At 44.6% G+C, this 23,345-nt stretch overlaps 2 protein-coding genes across 8 annotated transcripts in view; both read right to left on the bottom strand.

The window, feature by feature from the left end:
- The window catches only part of EEF1AKMT1 (EEF1A lysine methyltransferase 1), a 27,312-nt gene extending 26,997 nt beyond the window's left edge, over nucleotides 1–315 (bottom strand). For all 3 annotated transcript variants that reach the window (XR_003004147.1, XM_024752611.1, XM_024752713.1), the window contains exon 1: nucleotides 249–315. The gene's annotated coding sequence lies outside the window, so the exon portion shown is untranslated. The remainder of the gene's footprint in view (nucleotides 1–248) is intronic.
- A 4,414-nt stretch (nucleotides 316–4,729) lies between these two features.
- The window catches only part of XPO4 (exportin 4), a 95,050-nt gene continuing 76,434 nt past the window's right edge, over nucleotides 4,730–23,345 (bottom strand). For all 5 annotated transcript variants that reach the window (XM_024751503.1, XM_024751420.1, XM_024751341.1 and 2 more), the window contains 10 exons: nucleotides 22,497–22,656; nucleotides 21,811–21,980; nucleotides 20,868–21,042; nucleotides 18,600–18,893; nucleotides 17,500–17,683; nucleotides 14,237–14,355; nucleotides 12,745–12,875; nucleotides 12,117–12,234; nucleotides 11,611–11,703; nucleotides 4,730–9,269 (listed from right to left, as the gene is read on the bottom strand). In XM_024751503.1, coding sequence (XP_024607271.1) covers nucleotides 9,072–9,269; nucleotides 11,611–11,703; nucleotides 12,117–12,234; nucleotides 12,745–12,875; nucleotides 14,237–14,355; nucleotides 17,500–17,683; nucleotides 18,600–18,893; nucleotides 20,868–21,042; nucleotides 21,811–21,980; nucleotides 22,497–22,656 — 1,642 coding nt within the window. In that variant the 3' untranslated portion in view covers nucleotides 4,730–9,071. The remainder of the gene's footprint in view (nucleotides 9,270–11,610; nucleotides 11,704–12,116; nucleotides 12,235–12,744; nucleotides 12,876–14,236; nucleotides 14,356–17,499; nucleotides 17,684–18,599; nucleotides 18,894–20,867; nucleotides 21,043–21,810; nucleotides 21,981–22,496; nucleotides 22,657–23,345) is intronic.

Here is a 23,345-nt window from a genome sequence, read left to right as displayed (position 1 = left end):
GCCGCGCCCGAGCCCCCGGCCCGCCCCGCCCCCTCTGCCCGGCCGAGACGCCTCAGCCCCTGCGGCCGCCCTGAGGGGACGGAAGGCTGCAGCCCCTCCGCGCCGCCCCCGCCAGCCGGGGCTGACCCTCCTCAGCTCCCACCTACCCCGGCCCCGCTGACTACAGCCGCAGCCCCCAGGCTGCGCCGAGAAACCCGAAGGAGCAGAAACCCGAACACAGGAGCACGGAGGCTGCTCTGGTTACTCACCAACGCGCCCCACTCGCCTCCGCCCGTGCGCCGCCGCCTCCCCTCGCTGGCCCGGACAGCCGACTGCGTCTGCGCGTGCGCACACCGTCCCGCCAGGCCGGAAGCGTGGGCGGGGCCCCACCGCGCATGCGCAGTAACCAGCAGAACCGGGGCGCGGGCGGGGTGGCTGGCTACGCGCACGCGTACACCGCCCAGTCGGGCGCTTCCGGCAGGCGGTTGGGTCCCGCGTCAGTCGCTGGGCCGCCTCGTGCTGGTGGGAGGCGCCGGACTCAGCAGGTGCTTCAGATGGAGGCAATAAAAGGTACTTGAGATTTTAACTAGATTCCCTTCAGGTCAAACGCATACCAAGGGACCTGCTCTTTTGCACTCGATACGCTTGTACGTTTCACAGACAGTAAGGCTCTGTCTGCTCCGTCTCCTCCGTCTAATCGAGAAATTCGGACATTAACCTGAAGCTTTATAGTAAAGATAGTATTAGAAAAAACCTTTAAAACCCTGCGCTCGACTTCCTCCGCGGTGTGCTCTCCCTTCCCAAACCTGACGTGGTTAAGGTGAGACCAGCACCTGCACCTGTCACGCTGGGGTTCGCTGTGAAGAGGGCGAGAGGCGCCTGAACCGAAGACGCACGCGCTGTCTCCGCGCTGAAATAAGACCAGCTAATAATCCGGCAAATAGTCTCATTATGAAGCCACTACAATTTCTATGGAAATGACCCAAACGTAGGATGGTGTTTGGTCAGCCCACTGGCTCAGTCTTCCAGAGCCTCCAGGGAGGAGTGTGCTCGCAGGCCGGCTCTAAGGCACCCAACACAGCACCTGCACACGGAAAGGAAGGCTCCCTTCCACCCTGGCAGTTACCAATTATAAGTGATGTATTTACTTTCCATTCTCCAAGGCTACCTATCTGTATTATGTTCCTACCTTCTTTTCCTTCATTTGCCTTACCAATTCTATGATCTTGTTATGTTAAATTCTGCTGAATAGCTTTACATCCTTTCGGTATAAGGTAAGGATATAAATGAAAAAACAGGTTTACAGCTTTGGCAGTACCATAATTTCCATTTTAAAAACTGTTTCCAGGCTTAACAGCAATCCATACTTTTTTTTTTCTTTGATTGCTTTGATGACAACTCCACTAAGCCAGGTATTTCAAAACCAGCTGTAACTTATTAGCAAAGGAGCAGGAAAGAAAACATACACAAGCTAAAAGAATGCAACAACATGAACCGAGAAACAATAACCAACTTTTACGGCAGTATATTTTTTACAGAGGTAGTGTTCCATACATAGGAAACTGCCTTGGCTTAACAGAAAGGCTTACGTTAAAGCAAATTATTTTTGGTTTGCAACAGATTTTAAGCTTTCAAAGTTTCGGTTGCTTTCATATCATGTGACACAACAGTGTTACCTGCATGTAATGTGTATTACTATGTTGTTTTTATAATCAAAGTGACCATAATTGTCAGGAAGTTCAAATAGTTACACCTCCACCGATAGTGTTGACTCTCAGACAGCATGTCACAGTGATACATGAAGGTCAGAATTTTCCAGATGAAACTTACGCAATGTAATTTAATGGTTTTTGCAAATCATAAAAAATTTAAAATATTAAGAGGCAATTTTATCATCATTGAAATAAAGGGGAAATTACAGGAATTCCGTGGCGGTCCAGTGGTTAGGACTCCACGCTTTCACTGCTGAGGGTCAGGGTTCAGTCCCTGGTTGGGGAACTGAGATCCCCCAAGCCGCGAGCTAAGTTAAGTAAGTAAATAAACGGGAAATTATTTGTCCAGTAAACTGGACTTGCCAGGCAAGTTCAAATCAACCTTAATTCAGGAATTACTCCTTTTGTGTATTCAGAAGTGATTTTTGTCCGTCATGCTACTCTTCAGAAACGGGGCATAAAAGAAATGGAGATTACTCTGGAAAGACCTCTTTAGAGATGGAGCAAGACTTGGTTTTCCTCTCTAAAAATATCTAGTATAACCTATACTTACAAGAACACGGATTCAGGTTTTTCTTCCTTCTTTTAGTGGTTTGTTACCAAATTACTCAAATTAACCCAAGTATGCCGCAAAGGATAGTCCCTAGAAGTCTAGTCCCATAAGGTGCTTTGTGAAGAGGCCACCACGTAAGGAAAGTCGGATTAAGATCTTCCCCTACAGCCTCCCAACGTGCACTTGTGCAGTAAAGCATTTAACTTCACACAGTAAAGAAACTAGTTTTATTTCTCCAATTACTTGGTAACAGCTAAGTTATAAAGAATTAGTGGTGCATGAAACTTATTTGGGGAATCACTATTAGGCCTTTTTGTTGTGGGAATAATACGAGCATATTCAACAGAAACTGAAACCACTGACTTAAATAGATCAATTCTCTCATTTAGAAAAGAAGATGCAGTAAATAATACAGTTAACTCTATCATAATACCACCAGAGTGAATGACTATCAGGTGTCAGACTCTGTGTTAGGACACATTTATCTAATGGAGCAAAATGTGTTCTTATCAATGATCTTTAAACAGAATGGAATTTATTGAGCATCTACTATTATATTTTATCCATCACTGTGCTTTAAATTTGTTCTTTGGGAATTAACAACACTTCTGGTCCTATGATAAGATGACAGACTGTGGAAATCCATGTAAACCCTAAGTAGTGTAGCTGTGAACTGAATCTAGGTCTCCCGGCCTCTACCCTGTACTCTGCCAGTTCAAACAGCTTTACCAAATCAGTCCTCAGAAAGGACCATCCAGGGCAGTGCAGTTATGAGCTGCAAAACTGCAGCCTAAGATTTGGAGCTTACTAAAAGGAATACTTGAAAACTGACCTGGCAAAGTAATCAGTAGTGAACACTATCGAAACTTAAAAACAAAATTGCTAACTACTATGGGAATAAAAATACTTAGCACATCCCTGTTTAAACTCTCTCTGCAGGACTTCCCTGGAGGTCCGGTGGTTAAGATTCTGTGCTTCCAATGCAGGGGGGTGCGGGTTCGATCCCTGGTCGGGGAACTAAGATCCCACATGCTGCGTGGCACAGCCCCAAAATTTTTTTAAATAAAAAATAAATAAATAAAAATAAACTCTCTTTGCTTCCATTTTTTTTTCATTTATCAGTTCAGGGAAGCATCAATGACTTAACCACAGCTCACTCTCTTGCTAGATAAAATAATTTCCACTGCAAGAGCTCAGCAGGCTGTTGACTTACGTGCTAGAACCGACAGAGTATACTACCATTAGGACTGTACGGAGACTCCAAGCAAAAGATTTTCTCCTTAACATCACCGAGTATGCCCTTTGCTTCCATTTAGTTTTAAAAGAACTGCCATTCGAGATTACAGAGTGCATGATCCTATGTTTGAGACAAACAAAAACGTTTCACAATCTAATTAACGCACCAAAGTCATCATTCATGAACCCCTCAATATAAACACTGCATTTTTAGAGGGCACCAATATTTTAAAGATGTCTTTTAAGAAACAATACCAGATTTTTATATCTGGGGCCTCTAAAATCATCCACAGCTCCCTCCAATGAAAGGTGATCAGCCTGGGCCTAAGGCTTCCCCCTTGAAAATGAACGAGCTCTACTTAGTTCCTAAACAGCCTCATGGTTCTTTATCCATCCTTGGAGTGGAATCAGATCTCAATATAACCTAAGAAATACCATTACAAATCAATGAACATTCCAAGCAATATAAAGTTTAAAATAAATATATTTTCAAGACACATTTTCTTCCTTAAAAAAATTAACTTTTCACTGCATATGTTTACAAGATTTAGAATTAGGTAAAAAGGAAAGTCTGTCTGACGCACAGAAGAATGGTACTTTTCCACTTTCCCTGAAAGGCCAAAAAGAATGACCCAAACTACATTTACTACAAATATGCCCCGAATCCAATGATTTAACTAATAACTCTGAAATTGTTTCTAAGATTGTGAGCTGAGATAAAAATAAATATGCTCAATATTACAGAATATAAACGAAACTTCGATTTTCTTTCTGAATTCTGGAGATTCTATTAGGGTTGGGTGTTCTCCCAGAAGGTAATGCAAATCCCTATTTTACCTGTGCAGATATGTCCTCATGTTTTTTATTTAAAATTATTCTGATTGTGTAATGTCCCCAGTGTCAGTCACCCTAGGCTGGTAAATGAACTATAGCACCATTCAATAAGTTTCATGCAACAGTCTAGCTAGACACCCATGAACAAATCACACATGGTCAAAACAAAAATGTCATAAAAATATTTAGTGAAAAGACATATTTTAACTCCCATTTATGGATTAAAAAATACAAATAAAATTTTATATTCAGCTTGTAACTGGCTCAGTACACGGCCTTATTTCCTAAGATCGTATTGTAGCATCTTTTGAAAAATGAAATGCAACTTTATACCTTTATTAATAATGTTAATAGAGGTAAATATTTGAACAGTATACTCATCCCTGGGTCTCTTAAAAGAACTGAAAAGTCAGTATAAGTTTAAAATTTTAATATTTATAAATTTAAAAAATTTTACACGTGCTGAATGGTAGCAGTGCTAACATTTTGTGACCATTAAACCAGAAACTCACTGCATGGAGCCTTTTCCTTTGTACAGAGAACCAAATCACAATACCAACCTTTGCAATCTGTCAATAATTGTATGTGGTAAAAGACACCACACCAGGTAGCCCGGGCTCAGGACACACTTGAGGTCACATCCCCGTTAGGTACATATTGCAGATGCAGTGTTGAACGTCAGGCTAGGAAAATCAGCTGTTAGTACACTCTGACAGCTCCTAAGAGCTGAGAGGCCTCAGAAAACAGACTTAGAAGAAAAGCCAAAAACAAAATCTCTCCACTGCTGGGAAGTCTGGGACCAGGCGAAGAGCAAACCACAGAGGACGAGGGGGACAAAGATAGTTTGCAGTGTGAGCCTCGGGGGGCTAACACACGGGCCTCCCCGCCAGCACGTTTCCGCCTTTACAAAGGCTTACGTGTACAGAGCTAGGGGCCAGAAACACATCACCTCATCCATCCTCTTTAGAACAGAATGGATTAAGCTTTTATCTTTACCTGAACCAAATACAGTCTTTGGCTAAATATGTCATGGGTTCCCATTATAATCAATCAGGAATACTTCACATTTCTTACATCTAAATTAAATTGTTTAAAGTTCAACGTGAACCATGGCACTCACTGCAAATTAATTTGAGCTCAGCAATATACCTAAAGCTGGACATTTTAAAATTTTAGAAAATCAATTTTTCAAGAATTCTTAGATGCAGTGTTTTCAGAATATAGTTACCAAGTCAGAGAATATCCACCTACATTTTAAAATAATTTAAAACATTATTACATCCTCAAATCAGCTATGTTGTTTTATAGAGGAATTTACAGAAAATTATAATGTTAAGAACTCATATCCAAATCAGTGCCTTATTCTCTGGTTTTGAAAAACCCCTAAGAAGTACTGAGGTTTCGAAACAGTTAATATTTTATTCAGGAGCTAACAATGATAACCATCTGTCAGAGACAGCAAACTTACTAAGGTCTAATGACAACACCTCTAATGACAGAGGTGGCAAACAGAAAGAAGTAAAATTGTAACAGACAAAAATAGTATTTTAAGGGTCCAACTGACACTGTAAATTACGATACTCAAACTTGAAATCCTTAAAACTGACAACTTGTTCCCTTCAATACTTGAGGGGTTCATACAAGTATTAACAGAAATGGGAAATATGGTGATAGGAGAAATACGAAGACTTGACATTTTTTGGTAGAAGAGAAAGTTCAACCAAAGATAGTAAGGGAAGTTAAATAATGCTGACTGGGGTAAGCATCACAGAGATGTTTGGTTTTGAAATGCAAACTGTGAAAAAATAGTAGTAACCATCTCCTCTGAACAGAGTGATGTAATATAATTAGAAACACGGTTTACAACGAAATAAGACTAAATTCTTAAAACCAGTTTGAAAAAAATTACAAAGCTTTTTTACAGAAAAGGTCACACCGTTGAAAACTCACTGCAGTGACGGTTACATGCCACTGTCTCCCAACAGATGAAGGGACAGCAAGGACACTGTCAGATACTGTCTCAGGTGGCCTACCCCCCAGGCAGCCACCCATCCAGGACCACAAATGCAAACCGATCCTTCAAACAGAGCTACAAGAATTAGTTACAGGTGCTGCCACACAAATACAAACTGTGAAGGTACAAAGTCTGCAGAGACTGTGCCTTCAGAGATAAAAGGGCCAAGGAAAATAAAAGCAAGCAAAGACTGAACTGAAAACGGAGGTGATAGGATACTGTGTACGAATAAGAGAAAGTTTATAAAACACAGCATTCTAAAAAACCAAATACTCAACAGTGTCCCTTTAACATATATAAAAAGGGGCACAAATAATGTCTTTGTTTTTAAAACTCCTTTGACAACAGTTTTAGCAGTAAAAATCAATTTACTAGAATTAAGCCAGTATTCTTGACACCCACTGGGCCAAGAGCATTAAAACAAAACCCCCCCAAAACTGAAAAGCCAACAAACATAGCTGAAGACAAAACTCGACAAAATAAAACAAAAGCCCCAAACTAAACAAATATCCAATCAGGAAAACAAACTGCGAACAACTGAAAAAAGCCTGGCTGTTGCAATTAAGTGGCCTTTCCCACTACCTAAAAACGGTGGTGGCGTTTCCTTCCAGTTTGCCACTAACCAACATTCTGATGATACCTTATGTATTATTTGGTCCAATCTGAAGAAAATCTTGTTTCAATTAAAAGTGGTCTAATGAAAATGCAGGACTGTAATAAAATCTGGGCAAACAGCAAATACATCTGTCTAGATAAAAGATATTAGATACGGATGCCCTTTTTGTTTACCATGGCATTCCTTTCCTACTCATCTTTATTTTCAGTAACAACTTGATTACAGTTTTGTCGCAGTCAGTGGACCAATCCAGTCGGCTGCGTGTCTTGGTGCCCTTAGGCAAAGGAACAGGGACATATTTAGCTCACAAATGCTGGGCGCTAGGGAGCTGGGAAACATGAAACACCAGAAACAATGCAAACAAAGTGACTACCGCTGCCTCTGACTTCAAGTTCTTTAAGGGAAAGAAGAAGAAATCTAAAAATAAATGCACTGTATGTTTAAGAACACAGTAATACGTATACTTCAGAAAGAGTGATACTAGTTTTGCCCTAGATGTCTTTTAAGACTTTTTGCTCCACCTCGGTTACTCAATGGTGATCGAATTAAAAGAAATGTTCCTCAGAAAGCCGTGGCTCTAGGCTTTGCTTTCATCTGCGTCCAGCGGCACCTGCCCAGGCTGGATGGAATTCAGATGCTCCGTCTGGTTAACTGCAACTGCCAAGAGCACGGAGCTGCCCTCACCGCTGTGCAGCAGTGCATGGGAAGGCGCATCCACTCTGTGCAGTCCAGCTGTTAACACCACATTCGGAGGCCAGCCGAGCACACGATGTTAAGGACGGGACGAGAAAGCCCACCCCTCGGAGGCGCAGTTTCAGAACGCGCCTGTTACTGTGATGTGTGATTCTGACACTGAAGTGGGCACAGTGTCACGTGCCTGGTGTTTATAAGTTAGCTTTCGTTTCCATAATTTAAGCTGGCACACAGAGTTAAGGGGAGCATGGCAGCAGTACAAAAATCCTGATTAGAAAAATCAAACTACAGGATCTAAAGTGAGTTTTTTAATCTCTTAAATTAAATTTACGTGGCTCCTGGGAAATGAGTATAATACCCACTCTAGAATAATTACTGCCCTAATGTCCCAATGTGTAAGAGTCCAGATGAATCAGTAATTCACACCCTTTAAATAGTTATTGCTTAAGCAAGCCATTCAGAGCAAATTATTAGCCATGGGTTACGTGGCTGGACAGAAACATACTCAGAAAGCTACACTACATCTGAATGAGCCTTTCATTTCACCCATAAAACCACATAAATACACACAATCAAAAGGGCCCCACGTTCACAGCAGCTAACACCCTAAACCCACTCTGAAGCATCGAGACTTGATTTCTTACTAAAACAAACCTGCTTTTTGTAATTTCTTCTTAAAATTAAGGCAATGAAATGGCTACAGTTCCTAAAGTTCTTCTTATGGAACAAAAACATACACGTATTTTCCTCCTCAAGTTCAGGCATCAGAGTAGGTTCACAAAACCTGCAATTACCAGGCTGCTGTGACACAAGACAGACAGGGAGAGCGTGGTAACAGGAAGCCACAAACACCTGGCGGTGCCCTTCCCCCTGCCCAATCACCTCCCCCTCCTCAAAGGGAGGGCTGGGCAAGCACACACCTCTAGAAGCTTTCCGGCCTTCTGCACTGACTGAAAACTGCAGGGGTGGCAGAGGAGAGGCGCTTATTAAAACCAAGAATCCAAGGTCCAACAAACAAATGCTGACTCTGAGGGTCTGTCTACAGGTGGGCCCAGGAATCTGTCTTTTCAACCAGCTCCTCAGTGATGCAGACGAGCAGATATCCAGCTGATATCTGACAATGAAAACGCTAAACTTTGGGTAGCCACCTAATGCTTTGATAAAGAGGGAAAAGGCACTGAATACGTGTTTCATGGTGCCCATATCTCTTTGCACATATGTGGAATTTCATTTTGAGAATCTGAAATAACCATTCAAAAGCTACAAGACCTACGACGGACTGAGGGTAACGCTTCCCTGCACCACACAGTGCCCTGCCAGGCTCCCAAAATCCAAACGGCCAACGAACTGACAGAAAGGACAAGACTCAAGTCAACTGTTAGCAATTCAGTGCACTTTGCAGGAAGGATCTGATTAAGCATAAAGCTCTGTTGTTTATTTTACACAAAGGAGACCACCAACATTTGCCATAAACTCTTCTAAACTCTTCAGGAAGGCCATCTTCTGCTTCCGGTCCAGCACAGGGGGCGTGCTGCTTGCAGTGAGCTTGTTGAAGGCGTCTGCTAATCTCTGGTAAATGACTGGGTCTTGCTGACTTGACAGTAATGTTTCAACCAGTTCAGAATATTCCGCCTGTTGAAGAGATAAGTACACATAAGCACACGCACCTTCCTCCAGTACCACACGAAATGCGAAGTAGTGGGCTATGGGGGTCCCAAAGGCAGGGTCTGACAGCTCTTTTGAATATTTACCATTTACTAAAAGTTTACTGTCATCTAGGTACTGTTCCAAGCTTTTCCATGAGTAACTCACTGTTTTATAACAGCCGTGTGAGGAAGATATCGTTTATATCCCTGTTTTACACACCAAAGTTCTTCCACACAGTGAGATCACACAACCTACCCAAGAGCACAGGCCGCTGAGCAAGAACCGGCCATGCGGCGCCAGAACCCATACGATCACCTACCTTGTCACGCTGCCTCTTCCTTCTGTGTTTTCAAAGCACTTTTTTTTTTTTGCATTTTACGATAGATTCTTAGTACGACAGATCTACGGTAGATTCTCAGGCCCTAAGTCTGCAAGCTGACTCGCAGATTTCCTGGAGGTTTACGCAGACGTCTTGCCCACACGGCGGCAGCCACGACACGGCAGATGTGCACACGTGCAGACGGGGGCTGCGTGGGAGGTGGCGAGGGGCGGAAGGGAGCGCTGTGCAGAGGGGCTCCCTGAGGAAGGGGCTCAGCGACACAGAACAGTAGGGCATGGCTGGAGTTTTCCTGGTTTTACTGCCCTGCATGTAAAGCCTTACACAGAGGAGAGGGTGTGGGGTTAAGGGGAACGGAACCAGGGCAGCTCTCAAAGCTAAGCTCTCATGAGAAAAGCAGGCCTGTCACTCTTCCTCATTAGCTTCTTGGGATGTCATGATAGACGCAAATGGGGAAACCAGATGTTAATTCCGTTTGGAAAAGAGTAGTAAGGCACACCCCCACCGCACGGGTCCAGGGCGCCACGCTAGCTGCCCTTCCCAGAGGCAGGCCTGCGCACGGGGGTAAGTATAAACTCAAGTCCCCCCCCCCAACCGCGCCCCCTGCCTGAGAAATGGCAGTGCCTCCAGGGCCAGCCCAGCCCCAGTCCCTGATCCCTTGTCTACAACGTGCACCCAGGTTTTTAAAAGGACATCAGAGGGGCTTTCCTAAAAAAAAAAAAAAAAAAAAAGACATCAGAACGCAACGGCTTATGTATGCAGAGCAAGGAGGTCCACCCCCAAGAAGGGCACCATCCGCAGAAGGCAGTATCCAGGGCAGAGGCAAGAGATGAGCCCAGAGCCGCCCCGCCTGGGGCGCAGGTGCTGCAGGAAGCGGGTCTTTAAGTAGCATGTAAGACTCCTCAAAATCCTCCCTTTTTAAAAGAAGGGAAATAAAATCAAACCCTGCGTACCAGTCACAGCAAATGCTATAGCCTCTATACTGAAGGAAAAAAAAAGCTGCTCTGGCCGATGACTTGGTCACACTGGGCTGTGTGCCTGTGCATGGGGGGGCAGGGTGGGGGTACAGACTGGAAACCGGGGCAGCTGAGGACCCGAAACGGCTCTCCTCGCACTCCTGATGGGCACCCTCCACAGGGACAGGGAGGGACAGGCAAGCCAGCCTAACTCTCCTTCTGCTATGGCCCCCGTCACGGAGTGCTGCAGAGGCTTTACAGGCTCCGACCAACCACGGTTTTCCAGACTGCGCTGCGAAATAACACACTGCGGCTTTCCATGCTTTCTGAAGGCAGACTCGTCGGGGTCCCCAGGTTTATCCATCTTGTTTCCTTGCAGAGCTGTGAGTTCCTCAAGGACAGAGACTGTGTCTCCGCTACTTTGTCCTGAGTCCTGGTTCCCAGCACAGCTGCGTAAGGACAAGCTTTAGGGCAGCGATCGACATAAAGGACGGTTCATAACAGTGGAGAAGGGAAAGTAGTTGCTATTAACAGCTTGTCAGATAAACACAAAATTAAAAGTTAGAGCTATTGAGAGTGTGAAGAAATACAGCCTTGGACTTCCCTGGTGGTGCAGTGGTTAAGAATCCGCCTGCCAATGTAGGGGACACGGGTTCGAGCCCTGTTCCGGGAAGATCCCACATGCCGCAGAGCAACTAAGCCCGTGTGCCACAACTACTGAGCCTGCGCTCTAGAGCCTGCGAGCCACAACTACTGACGCCCGTGCTCCGCAATGAGAAGCCACCGCAGTGAGAAGCCCACGCACCACAACGAAGAGTAGCCCCCCGCTCACCGCAACTAGAGGAAGCCTGCGCACAGCAATGAAGACCCAACACAGCCAAAAAAAAATAAAAAAGGAAAGAAATACAGCCTCACTGAATGGTGCGGAAGCACCGAGGCGCAGACCCTCTGAGGACTGAGGGACAAACGGCCCATCTGTCTGAAAATCCCCTCACTACACAGAGCGAGGGGCCCAGGGAGGCGCGTCCAGTACCTGATGCAAGCACACCAGCGTGTAGAACGCCTCGCCAGCCGCGGTGGTCATCTCTGTGTTGTGCTTTTGCAAAACCAGCATATCAAACACCAGCTGAAAGTACACAGTAACCCCTCTCAATAAAGACACACGATGACCATATAACCCTCCAGCCCCTCCCCACTGCAAAAGGGAAAAAGAGGGACAAAGAGGTTATTCTTCTTTATTAAACAAATCTGAAAAGTAAAGAAAATAGTTTTTAAAAAAATCCAAGGATAACGTGAAGATGTTACTGCTTGCTGTGGTGTATGAAATAATCAAATTATCAAATTCCATGTTATATTCACCATATAAAATTTCAGGAACACAAAATAACCGTGGAGGATAACGTATCCAAGAAAGCTGATCTCCAAAAACTGCAGTGAACAGAAAGGCATGATCTCCTCATGGATGAAGGTGCCAGCACTGCCCCCGGAGGGAAGACCCCCACCCCCACCCCGCGCAATGACTGCACCCAAACATCTCACCTTGAGAAAGTGCCGTGTTGCCAGGAAAAGTGGCGAGTCTGTCTCCTGTGCTTTTGCACACTGCTCAGCTAACGGGGTCAAAGCTTCCAGGCACAGCTGGCAAACCTCCGAACTCATTCTGATCACGGAGGTCAAAGAACAAACTAGAGATACGTGACTTACAGAAGATAAACAATTAACGCTATCATCCAACGGATGGCTGTTTCTAGAAGGGGAGTGCGCTGGCGAGTCTTTACTGAGCTAGGTGAGGACAGGAGAGCCCCAGTGCTTCCGAGATTACCCGTATGTGTCTGGGGCCCAGGACTGCAGCTTTGTGTGTGTTCTGACTGTGATGTACACAACCAAGTGGCAAAGATCAGAGACGCGGCAACAGGACGCGGCACTGCTACCTGGGCTCCATGAGACAGTGACTTTGGGGCCCGGGGCCGAATGCCTCTGGGTCTGTGAAAGGAGGACGAGGGGGCAGGTTAATGAAAGAAACACGGAAGTAGGGCAGCTATAGGCATGACTGCTTTTTAAAGAAAGAAGACTGAACCACAAAAGAAAAAATACAAATTTTGAAAACTTTTCTTCTAGCAACCTCTTTTTCCCTAGTGACAAGTGATCACGATGTTCACTCAAAGGATATGACGTCATTCCTAGTTCCAACGAGTACATCAGACTTTTAAAAAGATCTTCAGGAAGCTGTGGTATTTTTTCAGGAAAAATCTCACAGATAAATGTGATTAATTTGTAGTATTGATTACAAAGGGTTGGAAACTGAAAAAGAAATATTAAATATTTAGATGTTTAATGATATCTAACTTGTTTTCATTAATGGAATAAAGTAATAACCATCAAGCTTCTAAGTATAATGATTTGTTTAAAACATATACAGGATACAGAAAACATAAAGACCTAATTAAATGTAAAAATGAGTTACAAAAACGGGAACACTTTAGTAACTAATATGAAAGTAATACGTAGCAGAAACAGTCATCTTCTGGATAGTTACAAAAGCCACAGCCAATTCCAGATATTCTATGTTTACCCTGGAAAAGTGAACAAAGCAGCCAAATCTCAAATTACTAAACGACCTGTGAATAAAACCATTTGCATTCAAGCATGTTGGAAAAATACAAGAACGTAATACAAACTGTTAAAATTAGGATTAGAACAGAGTATTCAGCCTTGCACACTTCCAACATCTATTTACTGGTTGCACAGACCTGGAGAACTGAGGTAAAAAGCAGGTAATCTACAGCTAACCTCATTTAAGAAAATACACATCTAAATGTCTAATGGTTTATTTGATGAATAAACACCGAAAAACAAAAGAACCCGAAAAGCAAATCAATACACAGAGCTTCCTAAACTTCCCATCCTGCTGGCTGCTTTCCGCAGAGACACTTCTCCAGGAGGGACAAGCCTACAGTCACAGCCGCGCGCTGGGAACCTAACAGCTCTCACTCTGACCCTCGACTGCACAGGCCCCCCACCAGCCCTGCTTCCTCCCCAGGCCCCTCCCTCTGCCCCTCTATTTTGTCCACTTCACTCTTCCTCTCCAACCTCCCACCTCCTGACAGGAGAAGAGACCCTCCCTCAATGGTACTCAGAGTGAGAGAAAGGGCAGCCTCATCACCACCACACCCTTGACATCAACCAGTGAGAGAAACCAAGGCCCAGTACAGTCAGAACGTACGGAACTTGACCAGCTGTATGAGCCCTGGTTTCTTACCATTCCATTTCTCCACGGAGCGGCTGGGAAATGCCTTCTGTTGCCCAAACCCTCAGCCTGAGAATGATGTTGGGAAAGCACCAGAGAAATACACTACACATGAAACTTCCTGTATTTGCTGAACGACAAATGACGAGGGAATCAAAACCGCGAACATGGGCACTTCTAGAAGAACCAGCCTTTCCCTGACACTGAGGGATCAGTGAGTGCAGGGCTCCAGGGAAGGCATGGGTGTGAAGGACACAGGACAGCCACACAAACACTTTATTTCCACACACACCTAACAGATGAGTAGGTACTGGCCCCCTTAATTAAATCGGACGTGTATTCGTGCCTGAAATATCTTGAACCTTCCAGTTCAAGCATATGCGGTTTTAACGTTCACATTCCTTTCTTCACTTACCTTCAAGAGGTCCTGCGACATCAAGGGCAGAATCAGGTTCACTCCATATAACACAACATCGGCTGCCGACACAGATCTGTTTGCCGCTGGCCCAGGCTCCTGACCCCTAAACACTTCATCTATAAAGTGAGAACAACGCAGTCTTACAGCTGTAACATCAATAAACCTACGAAGGTGGGTATGTTCTCCTGCATGAAAGTGAAAGCGGAGTCAAGCCCCCAAGACAAAATACATCTACGAGAGGATAACACAGCCTTTCGTGTTGTACTGTTTAGGGTGTGAATACTGGATGCAGATATGCTGTGTTTACATTATCATTCCACAACGCTGAAAGTAAAACTAACGCTTAATCAATGGTTTTTGCAAAGTAAAATTGACCCCACTGACACATTGGTCATACTGTGAGTTAAATAATTTCCATAGTACTATTCACTTTTCTCCTAGGTGTGTGGGATTTTTCTAAGCTGGAAAGGAATGGGGGGAAATATAGGAATTAAATATTGCATAAAAAGAGAAAGTTTTTTTTTAAAAAGCTACTAATATGACAAAGGATTATTACCCTTAATCCATAAAGGAGGCATATAAATTACTCAGAATCTTAAAACCTTAACAGATAAAGGACCAAAATCCACAAACAAACACCTAACAAAACCATAAGCCCAATGAAAAAAAACAAGTTCGATCCAATCATTAAGCAAGCAATACAAAGTTTTTGAAGGTACTACTTCTGATTCATTAGATTACAAGTGACTTCTGAATGATAACATGTAAATGGTGGTGAGGATACAGTGTGACAGTTACCCTCAAAAGCAATATAATAAGAGACGCTTGAGCACTGTATATAGTAAGGATATAAACATAAATTTAGACAGTGATTCATCCACTGAAGTAATTAGTTTATCACTGTAACAGCAAAGTTGTAAATACTCCAGATGTCCTGTATTACAAAAACAGGGTTAGGTTCCAAAATGTGGATTACCACGCAGCCATCAAAAAGTCATGAAAAATTTTAATGACAAGGAAGAGGCTAATAATACATTAATGAAAAGGGCAGAATATAAAATTATATTTGGAGCATAATCACAAAAAAATTCTACAAAATAACCAAAAGGGAAATTAACAAAATGCAATTACTCTGGATTATGTCAAAGCATGGGTGATTTTTCTGTCCCTGTACTTCAAATGTTTTCTATTATGAGCGTATTTACTTTCACAACAAGGGGGAAAAAAAGGACAAAATGTGGTAAAAAAGCACTTCTACTTAAAAACCACGTTTTCAGCCTAATTCTGTACTTTTCTCCAAGAGCCTCAGTTCCAGCTGCAAGAATCCCATTTTCCAAAGCCGGGCATGGCGAGCCTGGATCCATCCAGTAGGAAGCCTGGGCCTGCTGGGCCGGGGCCATGGCAGGCTGGCCACCACCGCTGGGTCTGCTCGAGAGACGGCTCCTGGCCTGGGTTGTGGGACTCAGCTCTGCAGCCACGGGCTCTGCCAGGGGCTCAAGAATGTCGTGCAGAGGCTCATTTTCAGTTACGCTTTTATATCTCACCTGGTATGTTAATTTTATTTCATAATATTTAAAATATTTTCTCTTATCTCACCTATTATCTGTATTTTATTTTTTAAATAATTACTTAAAAATATTCTCTCCCTTTTTACCATCTATTTTATCTGTTGCTTGATCATTTCCTATTTTAATTGTCTTCATTTTCTTTTTTCTAGACCTCAACCCTATCCACCTTATTCTATTCTTTTTACCCTTATTTTGTACTTTCAATCCTGAGCATTTTGGCCTCAATTTCCTTTCCAACATTGTATTATGATTTCAATCCTTCTGCTGTTTTCTTTTGAAAACCTGCCCGTCCACACTTACCCATACTGTTTACTCCACAGCTCACTCCCAGGGGAGCCTGAGAGGGCTTCTGTCCCCTCCAGATGCCCTTCATACAAAGCTCTCCCATCCCTCTCAGTAGCAGTTCTTAACTGAGAGTCAGTTCATCAGGGTACAGGGCTCTTATCCTGGTCCTTACACCCCTGGGAAGTCTACAAATCAACTAACATGGCATGTGAACCTCAGCGGGTCATATAACATACACCCTTCAAGGCAAAGGCTCAGAACAACTTGAGGCCTCAGAGGCACATCTGATCTAGAAAAGGTGAAGCAACCCCGGCCTGAAGGAATCAGAAAGCCTGGGACCGACACCCGCACGAGTGGCTGGGCCTGGAAACAGCGGCAGCGGACGTCCTTCACCTGGTGCCCTGTCAGCCGCCCAAGGCAGTAAAGCTCCTGGGCCGAAGCTGACGGTGCCTGGCACAGGGCAGCTCTGCCAGAAACCTCTGCTGAGTGAACCGGTGGAGGGAACAGAGAAGAACACGTCCAGTGTCAGGTGTGCTGAGCACAGGGGGCGAGAAGGGGTCGGAGGAGGGAGGGGCAGCAGCACCCACTGCCCGGGGGCAGCTCAGCCCGGGGCAGGACACGTGGACAGCACATCTTCCCCGTGGAGCTGGCGGCCCCTGTGTCCTGAGGCAAGGCAGGCGGTGGGCAAGAGGTGGTGAAGGAGAGCTGCGGACACGCGGGGCTCCGGGCACCCGGACACGCCCGCCTGTGACAACAGCGGTGACGACAACGGCAACGGCAGGCACCGGAGGTACCTGCCGGCACATCGTGAACACAGTTTGGCAGGCACCGATCGTCACAGCCCCTGTAACAGCAAGGGAGGCCTAGGAAGGCAACAGACTCCGCAAGGTCATGCTGCTGGGGAGCCCCAGGTTAGGGCTTTGGAGTGTCGCCTGTCAGCCCCTAAGTCCAGTGGCTCCCAGGCTGCAGTGGGCACAGGGCTGGGGCTTCCTCAGAGGACACGGAGGGGGAACTCGTCAGTAAAGCGAGCTCTGACACTGGCCTCTGAAGTCAGACGCTGGGGTGCGCGAGCTGCACATCTGCAGGCAGGTGGTGTAAACTCCTGGGCCCGTTTCCTGGCCTCTAAAACGCGTGCACCAGTGGCACCAGACTCACGCTGCCGTGACAGGGACAGTGCCCGGCACTGGCTAGGAGCCTGGGACAGGGAAGACACGAGCACTTTCATCTCTACCAGAGGAAGGCCAGGCACAGGGCTGTTGGTCCCGCCCGGCCCGCGGCCGCGGGGACCAGCTGGCTTCCGCCTGTTCGGTAAATGGGACCTCCTCGTGGGACGTCACATACCGCAAGCACTGCTTCGCTCGGACGGAAGCAAGCGCAGGCCGAGAGGCCGAGCGCGGGCGCACCTACCTGTGTCGCTGAAGTCTATGAACTCCTTGGACAGGAGGTTGGTGAGGAGCTCCATGATGAGCAGCAGGTCCTGGTACTGCTCCTCCTCCTCCGCGGGGGCGTCGGCCCGCTGCCGCCCCACGTTGTTCCTGGAGTACACGCGCAGCAGGGTGAGGCACGCCTCGTACAGGTTCATGGCTTTGGACTGGGAAAAAGCAGGCAGAGGTCAGGCTGCTGGGGCAGCCTGGCTGGGGAACATAAACACTACAGAAGTCCAAGATGTAATCCAATAAATTTACTCTGAATTCCAACAGCGGCTCTAACGCTTGTCGTAAACTACATTACAGCACTGACAAAAATGAGAAAGCATAAAGATTACGGTTATATTTAAAACATTAGTGTTCTAACAATAAAATCTGACACTCTTTTTGTGTGCATTAGATTGTGCCTACTAGAGAGACAAGACAATTTTGGCGACAGAACCGCTTTACTCCTGCTCTTCAACTTCTTGTACGATGTGGATTACTTTAAGCTGTAGAATGGTTTAAGGTGCAGAAGCACAGAGCACCAAGCATTTGAATAAACGGCACTGGCCTGAGCTCTGAACGGTGCGCCTGTGACGACCTTTGTAACACTGACCAAATGTAACCTCACTTTTAAGCCGGCTCCTTTGATCTACAACAACAACAAACACACAAATCACGAACATCTTTGCTGACTGAATATAAAAGAACTTAGTGTATCTGAACATTCATCTGACTTACAAAACGAAGATGCAAACTGCCACTTAAAATGCTAAGTCCTAGGGTTCTACCACTGAGCGATTTATTAAAATTTTCTACCATAATCCATTTGTTTTATCAAATATTCCTCAAGTGAATGAGTCTGACAGAGTAACATATTAGCCCAAAGAAATGCCTCATTATTAACATTTTTAGGGCAAGAATTTACATTCATTCAATATGCCTTCCTCTGAACTCTGAGTTCTTTTGAAAAATCTTTTGGAGGTATAGAAATATTACTTCAAATAACGTTCATTGAATCTGAAGCCAAGTATCTATCATTTTGTTATAGCTATCAGGAGTTCTGACCTGGAAGGGATCAAAGGAGACCGCGCTCACCTCTCCAAGATAGCATATCTGCTTATGTGCAACTTCAACAAAGACTTCTATGATGAGATTGACGGTCTCGGGGGTGTTTTTGTAAACTTCCATCAGTCCAATGCAATTGGTAAGGAAATCCATTAAAAAGTTAAAAAGGATGGCTACATTGTCAACCTGGGTAGCCTCAGCAATGCCACACAGGGCCTCCAGCGTGGCAGTGATCTCCTGCTTCACCTCCTCCTGCTGGCACATCTGCGGAAAGTTTTCCTGGTTTATCACTCTTAAGAATCGCTGCTGAAGAGGCTGAAGAACCTACAAAAATAAAGCGTGAATTTTTTAAAAGTCTGATTTACATGCTGTACAACCATTATGCTATACACCTTAAAGTTATACAATGATGTATGTCAATTACATCTCAGTAAAACTGAAAAAAAGAAATTATTACTTATGGAAAAGAATATAAGTGCATGCTATCATCATACTTCCTTAAGTAATTTAAGTTCAAAAGAAGAAAAAAAAGACTTCCTTGACGCCATTCACAGGATTCTGCCACTATCTTCATCTCTTTCCCATTAGCAAAAAAAAAGAGAAGATATTTCACAAAGGGCAAGAGAGTAAATCTTTTACATTTTACAGGACATACTATCTCTGGCCCAACTATTCAATTACGATTTCACTGTAGTGCAGAAGTAGCCATGGAAAATATGTAATCAGTTAAGCATGACTGTGTTTCAATAAAACTTTATTTATAGGGATTTCCCTGGTGGTCCAGTGGCTTAAGACTCCACGTTCCCAATGCAGGGGGCCCGGGTTCAATCCCTGGTCAGGAAACTAGATCCCACGTGCCACAACTAGAAGTTTGCATGCTGCAACGAACACCCGTCACAGCCAAATATATAAATAATTTTTTTTTTTTTTTGCGGGACGCGGGCCTCTCACTCTTGTGGCCTCTCGCATTGTGGAGCACAGGCTCCGAACGCGCAGGCTCAGCGGCCATGGCTCACGGGCCCAGCCGCTCCGCGGCATGTGGGATCCTCCCAGACTGGGGCACGAACCCGTGTCCCCTGCATCGGCAGGGGGGCTCTCAACCACTGCGCCACCCGGGAAGCCCTAAATAAATATTTTTTTTAAACTTTATTTATAAAAACAGCAGGCCAGATTTGGTCTGTGGGCTGCAATGTCCAGCCTCTGTCCTACTGGGTGAAGACCAACACAAAGCTCCAGCCTGTTTTTCCCCTTCCACCTCCCCTGGGTGTAAGAGTAAACAGGCACATTCATGAAGAGGATCTCTTAATTCTATTTAAAGCTGTACGTATGAAAATAAATGACTTAAACTGGAAACACATGGTCAGGCTGATTTCCATTCTGGCTCTGAAGTCGCAGACTACTGCCTATTTCTGTTACTGTGCCCTTTCTCAACACTAAGGGCATCCAGTCACAGGGATTACAGGCTGGCAACCTACATGCACTGGTAACTCTTGGTTCCCAATTTAAACCTTATTATATAAGACGACGTGTCCAGGGTGGTGGCTATGGCTTGAATTACATCCCGCCAAAATTCATGTGTTGAAGTCCGAACCCCTGGTACCTCAGAACATGACCTTATTTGGAAATAGGGCTGTTTCAGATGTAATTAGTTATTAAGGTGAGGTCCTTTGGGCGGGCCCCTAACCCAGTATGACTGGTGTTCCTATAAGAAGGGGAAATTTGGAACAGACATGGGCACACGGAGATGCAGGGGAATCAGGGTGATGCACCCACAAGCCGAGGAACGCCGCAGACTGCCAGCAAAGCACCAGGAGCTCCGGGAAAGGCCGGGAACCCCAGGCCCTCCATCACAGCCTCAGAAGGAACCAGCCCTGCCCACACCTTGATCTCGGATTTCTGGCCTCCAGAACCGTAAGACAGTAAATTTCCGTTGTTTAATCCGCTAAGTTTGTGGTATTTTGTCAAAGCGGCCCTAGCAAGCCAACACAGTGGTTAATTTGCATGTCCTTGTCCAAGACAAAGGAACATGTCATGGGTTCTTCATGGAGAAGCAACACACCAGCTCAGGCTGTCATTCGCGTTGGGGAAAAGGTGTCTAAAGTGCCGGGCACTCGACAGCGTTCAACGTCCTCACGCAAGCAGGTCAGCAGGTCGGACAAACTCTAAGCGCCAACCCACTCGTCAGGAGGGAAAACACCAGAAAAGCTATGTTTCCACAGACCGTCTGCGGCAACACATAGATGAAACCCCGGCAGGGCGATGCGGAAAAGCCGTCAAAGGCAGGGGAATGGTTTTTACCTCTGTCCAGTACTGCTGCTTGGTCTCTGCGTCCATGTGAGCGAAGCCCCCCAAGACGAGCGCCTTCATCAGCGTCCTCTGCACGGGGCTGGACAAGAAGTTCAGAGGTGGGCTTCGGCTGGCAAACTGCTTGGCTAGGTTCCACCAGCTTTCGCACTGGATCACCAGGTTTGCCCTGCAGGGAGAGGCAGGACGCGTTACTTCCTTACGCTGCATGTGCCCTAAGTAAACAAAGTGCACGGCTACAAGCTTCAACTTCTGTTTAAAGTCCAGCACAGACAACTTGGTATAGACTTTGGAGTCTTGTATTCAGACCCAACTAGCCGTTTGTCAATGTAAAGTTTATTTAATCTCTCTTAATTATCAGTTTCCTGATCTATAAGATAAAGATGACAACAGTAATAACAGCCCTAAATTTCATGGCTGAGACTGATGAAATGATTAAATCAGATACTTCATATGAAGTGTTTGCAACAGTACCTAATAAATTACAAGAATTCAATAAATAGTAGCCAATGACAGTAGTAATAACAATCATTTTCCCATGTAGTAAGAAAACTGAAAACATCTCCAGAATTTGTTGTAGAAAGCACTAAAAATTTTACTTTGCAAAATTAAATTAATTGTCAAATTGTCAGTTTTTCTCATCTTTAAAATGGGATAATACTAATGCGATAGCTGAAAATTCAAATAAGACTATTCTATATTAAAACTGTAAATTACTAAATTAAATGTTACTCATAAAGATTCTTTGATAACAAATCCTTGAACATCTATGCAATCTTCAATCGTAACATGGAAAAGCCCTGTTTGCATTTGTAACAAGACTATGATATATTTTTTAAAACACATTGCTCCAAGAACGCTGGGTCTACCTAAACCTTAGGACCGTGTAACCGTTCACCACTTGAAAAGACTCCACTGAAGTCACACGTCAGCTCACCTCTCCCTTCTCTCCACCAAAGTGACGAGCAGCTGCACCGTGTCATTTGCGAGGTCCTGCTCACTGCTGCACACCGAGAGGTTGCTGAGGACCTTCTGCAAGAGGTAGCCAACAATCCACTGAGAGCCCTCTGTGTCTGCTCCAAATGCTGTACTGAATGGCACGCTTATCTTCAGAGAAAACAAATTTTTTAAGGTCAGAAAGAAAGATCTGCTGGAAAAAGGAAAGAAAACAAAAACAAAAAACCCCCGTAGAGAAATCAAACTGAAATTAGCACTAAATCTGAAGTACTGCTTACTTCACACCAATTTTCTAAATGTATTCATTTCCAAAGTCCAAAAAGGAACATCATCAATCCACTGACGTTTCCCAGTGTGGTTTTCCTATTAGCTTTAATTATTCTCATATTACATACACAGTCACACATTCACACCAAATACAAAGAACATAAATTAATCCATTCCCAAACAGTACTCTGAACTTAATATAGGTTAAAATAAGCAGAAATCACATGATATGCTCTAGGAAAAGTTAACAAAACGGCATGCTGTCCACACAGTTTTCTCCAGTGTGGAAGATGCTCAGCTCTTACATTCTGATGAGAAAATCACCAAGAAAAAAGTTCTCATTTCTCTAATTCCCATGCTCATAAATCCAAACGAAATCAAACAGTTTTACATTCTGACCTGATCGTACAGTTTCTCATCCACCAGGAGATAAGTCTTTGCCCAGCGTTTTAGAAACCAAACAATATCTTTGCCCATCTGAGGGCTTAGCAGGTGCGTGAGATCTGCCCTTATTGCCCGAGACTCAACTTCTGAAACTCTGAGCACAGCAGACAACAGCCTGTAGGTACAAAAAGGAAGTCATTTATTCCTTTATCAGTTTATTGGCTGTCTAACCATATTTTTTTCCTAAAAAGCCCTTTTCTGTTTCTCAACTCTCTGAAGTTTTCTTCAAGAGGGTTGGAGACAGATGCCCCATTTTACTGCTGACCTTTCAGGAAGCAGGAGAAAAGGAAGAGAGTCATGGCTGGACTAGTCATGGCCTCTGTTGGGCTGTGATTACACGTGCGAGTCTCAGCACTACTGTCTGAAGAGATTTTTCAGGTTCAAAACAGAGAAATGCACACAGTTAAAAGCTACTTAAAACCCACGGACACTGGTCGTTTTATGGTGTGGGGACCGGCCAGCGACTCACCCAAAATGTTCTGAATACTCAGTCTTGTCTCTAAATCTGACAGTCCTATTTATTTCCTAACAAACTTGACTTTTAACGTTATTTTTAAATAAAAATGTTGCTAGAATTACCTACATAAGTGCATGTATTGTCCTTTCTACACGACCGAATTCATATGCTGAGCAGCGTAAAAAAAAAAAAAAAAAGGCTTTGTTCTGGGTTTGGAAGGGGGCACAAGGGATCTATATTTAACCTGACTTTAGCTAAAAGGCAAAGAAGCAAAGGACTTAGGCGAAAGAGCCCATCATGACACCATTCTAGGAATATCAGCGTGAAGGCAGGAACGCTGCTTTCAT

This window comes from Neophocaena asiaeorientalis, unplaced genomic scaffold, assembly GCF_003031525.2.
Source record: "Neophocaena asiaeorientalis asiaeorientalis breed wild unplaced genomic scaffold, Neophocaena_asiaeorientalis_V1.1 scaffold443, whole genome shotgun sequence".
In the NCBI taxonomy this organism is placed as follows: Eukaryota; Metazoa; Chordata; class Mammalia; order Artiodactyla; family Phocoenidae; genus Neophocaena; species Neophocaena asiaeorientalis.
This window is presented reverse-complemented; position numbering and strand designations above follow the sequence as displayed.